This window comes from Vanessa cardui, chromosome Z, assembly GCF_905220365.1.
Source record: "Vanessa cardui chromosome Z, ilVanCard2.1, whole genome shotgun sequence".
Taxonomy (NCBI): domain Eukaryota; kingdom Metazoa; phylum Arthropoda; class Insecta; order Lepidoptera; family Nymphalidae; genus Vanessa; species Vanessa cardui.
Genome location: NC_061154.1, coordinates 6359618 through 6365086, shown reverse-complemented (window position 1 = coordinate 6365086; position 5469 = coordinate 6359618). Strand labels below are relative to the sequence as shown.

The 5469-nt window shown below is 33.2% G+C and overlaps 1 protein-coding gene across 1 annotated transcript; it reads left to right on the top strand.

The window, feature by feature from the left end:
* Positions 1-1867: 1867 nt before the first annotated feature.
* On the top strand, positions 1868-4354 carry LOC124542919 (insulin-like growth factor 2 mRNA-binding protein 2). The gene is made up of 3 exons (XM_047120856.1): positions 1868-2156; positions 2256-2313; positions 4258-4354. The coding sequence occupies exons 1-3, from the start codon at positions 1952-1954 to the stop codon at positions 4352-4354; spliced, it is 360 nt and encodes a 119-aa protein (XP_046976812.1). The 5' UTR covers positions 1868-1951.
* Positions 4355-5469: the final 1115 nt, after the last annotated feature.

Here is a 5469-nt window from a genome sequence, read left to right as displayed (position 1 = left end):
TCCTCCACGAACGGGGAGGGATCAGGCGCAGGTGCTCTGTGAAATACGGAATTAGAAAACTACCAACTTCCTATCACTAGTCTGCTAATTAGAATTCCTTAACAAAAAATCAATAATTTTAAAGGCGTGACTTGAGATTTAAGCCTAAGGTATGTACGCACTCCAACAAGAGACCAAAATTATTTACTATTTTTTAAATTTGCCATTTTTTTTTAATAGAAAGAACTAGTACGAACGTTACGTTTCAGTACTAGTAATTTTCAACTGATTTACTCTTTTTTTATTTCATAATAGTTAATAGCTATAGTCGAGCTTAAGTTATCAATGGAAAAAAAAGAATCGAATAAAATATTCAAAACATGCAAATTATAGTGTTCTGCTCAAATTTTCAATAATAGTTATCGTTAAATTTCGACCACTTTGTTAATACTACTTTAGGTGAATGTATTTTCAACTTACATTTAAAATCATTATCAATTACAAAATATTTAATAGATACACTTTGTTTTAACGAAAATTTTTAAGAATAGACGTTATATGCCATAAGACGATAATGCATTTTGACCACAAACAGTTAATAATATTTTTATTGAAATCTTCCCGATGTCGATTGAGGTGTTCTTAATGAACACTCTGTTAGTTCCATGACTCCATCTTTTTCCCTCGAGAGAAATTTATATGTTCACTGCACTAGTCATAACTAAATTGTAAATTATTTTGACATTTGATCTGTAGAAATACTTTAATTTTGTTGTAAATTAAAGTAATACCTAGATATTTCGACATAACTAGAATCTATTAGGTCGATAAGTAAATACTGAGTATTTCCACCCTCTGAACTCAAGTCAAGATTTTGAAATCCTTAATAGAAAGCCAATATTTGTTTCCTCTGCTCAAGAGGACTGGCCAAAAGTGCCCGTTGAATAGATATGAGATTGTTATCGAACCACTGAATTTACATGTAAAAATTGTGTTTTATTTCATTTATTAAATTGAAATATAGATTCTGAAACAATCATGCATTAATAATTCAACAAGAAAGTAACGCATTTTTTGCAAATGCTTTTGTCTAATGCATGCTTTGTTGCATTTTTAACGATGTTATTTTTTTTTTTTTGTATTAAAACCTGAATTTTGGTACCAAGCTGCGTAATGCCTAAATATTGTGATTCTAACCAGCAATCATTTTATATTGCGAATGATAATGTTATCAGTCTGAAATGCTTAGCAATAGGTAAGTAAGTTCCTTAACATACTCAGCAATATATATTAAAGTGTTAGATATCTAAGCGTAATAGCGGTAAGATCTAATTCTTAGAGTCATCACATTTGTCCATTGAAGTAGTTTTTATTACAAAAGCGCACAAACATATCTACTGTCTGCGTTCTTTAATTACCTATTACATAATTTTTAACACTATTTAATAAACCGTTGGTGGATTTGTAGCTAAATCACACCAAAGTGGCTGAACGGATCCGAATGAAATTTGGCATAGATATAGATTATAGACTGGAATAGCACCTGCACCCTTTCAAACGCAGTCGAAGTCGGCGGATCCTAACGACATATAATGAGAGGGTGGAAGTCACAAAATATGCCGATTTTGCATAGTTAGACCTCAAAATTGTACTCACTAAAATAAATATAGAGTAATTAGAAATATAATTTTAATAGATAAATAAAAAAAAATAAAATCAAGTAAGTATTGGTAGTATCATTAAAATAATGAAGTTGTATAATTATATTTTTTTTTAATAAAACCTCTTTCCTATGTAACAACTTACAGTGCGTGGCCATCTTGACGGTAAAATATTGACGCGTTCGGAATTCAGCTGTATATCAATCCGCTTATAAGACAAAAGAAAAACGATCCATCGGACACGTCACTCACCGTACAGCTTTAACTGTTTTCCATAGTACAGGAATCATAAAACCCAGATAATAGCCAGCATGAGTGAACAATTGAAAACTGTTTCGGCGATGAACAAGCTATACATCGGTAATCTTCCAACCGAAGCTGATGAGGAAGCAGTACGGCAGTTGTTCGCGGAGCACAACTTGACGGTTGCAGAAATCTCGGTCAAACGCGGAGGATACGCCTTCGTTGATTTCCCCGACCAGTCAGCAGCTGACCGAGCCATCGACAAACTACATGGTAATTATCTGACTATCACAATCTAGAATCTCGTGTAATTAATTTAATGCAGTTTAAAAAAGTAATAAGGATTGTTACAAATTATTTAATTCTTCCTAGGTTACTCTTACTGCGGACTGCCTTTGGTAGTGGAGCCTTCGGTTGCGAACAAAAAAATGTAAGTTGAAACTAGTCAATTTTTTTTTCCATAAATATTTGGTACTTATTCAAATTAATAGAGTAATTTTCGTATACTTAAATTATTGGGATCTTCACTGGTAAACTACAAAACAACTGATTTAAATTCTTTTAATTTATTCTACATATCTAAATATTAAATAATAATTTATATATAAATAAAAATTGCCTTAATGACGCGAATTTATAATTAAAGTCAAAAGGCAATAACCGTTATTTGTTAGCTTTATTTAAAATCATTACGTTTTTAAGAAAAAAAGATCAAAAAAAATTATTTAAATGAATAGCAACGCTAAAATTTTTGTTATCAAGTCAATGAAGCTACGTTGCTGTCTGGGTCTGTAATAAGATATAAAAGTGCAACTTAGGTAATCGGATAAGATGAGTCAGTTGTTTTGGTTTGCGATGCGGGTCGCGGACTGAGAAAGACTATACAAGTAGTGTTACCAGCCTGGGGTTTTACCCTTATAGCTAACAGTAAATCTAGGTTAAAGTTTTTTTTTATATACAAATAAAATAATAATAATTATAATATGTATCTATATACAAAGACAGCGAGTCATTAATTTTATAGACAAGACTAAAATAGTTCCGCAAATTGGGCCTTATCTTAATATCTGTGAGATAGATATAATCGTTTTATTGAATTAAAAATTATAAGGGGATTTGCTTAAGTCTAAGGGTAAAATATTTAAGAGATTGAAAACACCACACACAAGACGCCCGCAGGCATCTCGATCATTCTGCTGTTCTCGGCGAGTTTCGGAGAAGGTCGTGTGTTTACCTGCTCCGATTTAAAAACGCATTGTCCTCGCTTAAACAATGCTTCAATGGAGCCCAGAAATCTCTAGAACCGACGCTCTAGCTCTACTATAAACAATGTCCACGTGGCATTTTAAGTTTGCAGTATAATCATTGATTTATAAGAATCCTGTACTTGATTTAAGTTAACTAATGGCTTTTTTCACATCGTAATCACGATATAATTATATTTCTTTGTGTTAACTATCTTTTAATGTACATATAAATGCATTTACATTAAAAAAATGAGAAATAATCATTTTTCAAGAATAGGCTCGTACAAGCTGGCGTGAATACTCATTTTACAAATGAAATATAACACGGGTTCGGTATGTAGATTCTAAAGTTTAGAATCGACAAGAAACTTGATAAGGAGTATTTTTTTTTATATAAATACATATTTCTTTTAGTCACCAAAAGGGTTATATGAATAAATTACCTCCAATGTATGTGAAAATTATTTTATATCTATGATTATTTTGATTTAACCCTTTAATATTACAAAACAATGAAATACACGTATTATAATACATTTATTTTAATCACGTGTGTGACTGCAAAGTTTAGTAACTTTGCTAAATTCCAAAATACAAAAAAAACTTACAATTCCTTGGAAATCTTGGTTCGTATAATACTACATCCGAACAATTGCAAGACGCCCTAACTGTCCTAACGGTCTCTTGAATAAAAAAATTATAAACCGAATTTGTGTACAATCAAGTTTTAACATAGAATTTGAAGTTTATTTTATTAAAACCACACAATTGTTTATTAACCTATTATGTTATATCCGTTTAAATATCTTAACTCAAGTCTAATATATTAAAGTTATTCATTTCGGGGTATTTACCATGTTTTTTTATTTTTGTTTGGTGCAGCTCGATATTTAGACATTTTCTACGAATGTCTTTTTCACGAAACAGTCTCGTAAAAATAAAAAACATGGTAAATATCCCGAAATGAATAACTTTTATAATAAAAATAACCATGTTAATTTAAAATCTTATAAAGTCTAATATAATTTCGCATATTAATTAAAGACACAAGAATTTATGTATCAATGTAGAATTTAATGGTAATTGTATTTAATCTCTTAATATATTTTGAATCATTTGTTTCGCAGTGTGAACGTGCCAAACTTGCAAAGTGCGAGCGCTATCCAGTTGAAGGAGACCAGCAACGACTCTTCAAATGCAGGAGGCGGCGGGGGGTGGCGGTGAGTACCCTTACATTTACAATCTTAAGACGTCGTATCTCACTCGTGTTACTAGCGAAGAAGATTACTTTATCAAAAGTCAATAATTTGTATTTGAAGTCAGCGCTCGAAGCGAATCTAGCGCTAAGGCATGTCTTGATTACGTCTGCGAAAACCAGGCTAAGTTCGAAGCGTGGTCCAGATCAACCGGTGGGAGACAGCAACCACCCTTCGCGGAAACTGCGGCGGCTCAATTGACCACTTGTTGCGCGCTCACTCGCTTGCTCTCTCTGAACTTGTTGCAGTTCACTTTTACGCTCGGTTCTACGCATTCTTTGATTGTTAATACTAACTTGACTGAAGGCTACTTTTACCCTCATTCTGATTCGTTTAGTGTGCTCGGTTGGATGCAATTAGCGAGCTTTAAAGTATTATATTATATACATGTGATTTATGTTGTGATTATACCTTGTTTGATTTTTAGGCTTTGTAACAATGCGTCTTAATATATTACAATATCAAAAAAGTTTTTACTCCAAACCCGAAACTAAAATGTTTTTACGAAACATTTTTTTAAACATTCAGTTTTTGAACTATTAGCCTAATAGGCAATAGTTTTTAAAAGATTAATATTGTAATTAAACTAATCAAATTCAACAATACATGTATAAAATGGTGGAAAGGAGTGATTGCACGATTAGTAAAGTAGAACGAACCGGAGCTCGTCAAAAGAGGTATTAGAACGCTCGCGGCGCCGGATATAACAAAAACAAGCTCACAAGTTCCAACAAATAGTTGCGCTTCGCCGTTTTGTAGAGGGAAGAGGAATACATGAACACTAGTAATTTTCCTTGAATGCCTCTAAGCTGGCAACAAGTTTCAAAGGGGGTTTTAGTTCTCTACACGTGTTCTCGGCAAATGTTAAGTGATCGCTGCAGATGTGATATCGGTGTGTACACATACCGCGCCAACCGGCTCATATCTACGCCCTTTTCCGCTGAGCCCCCCGCGCCTGCTCCCTTCGCGGCGACCCTCACCTCACGGGAACGTAGCGTAAGATCACAAATCAGTAGGGGTAGCTCTTTTGTCATCTTCCAACTGAATTTAATTTAAAATGTTAGGACCGTTGCGGGAGAGCTG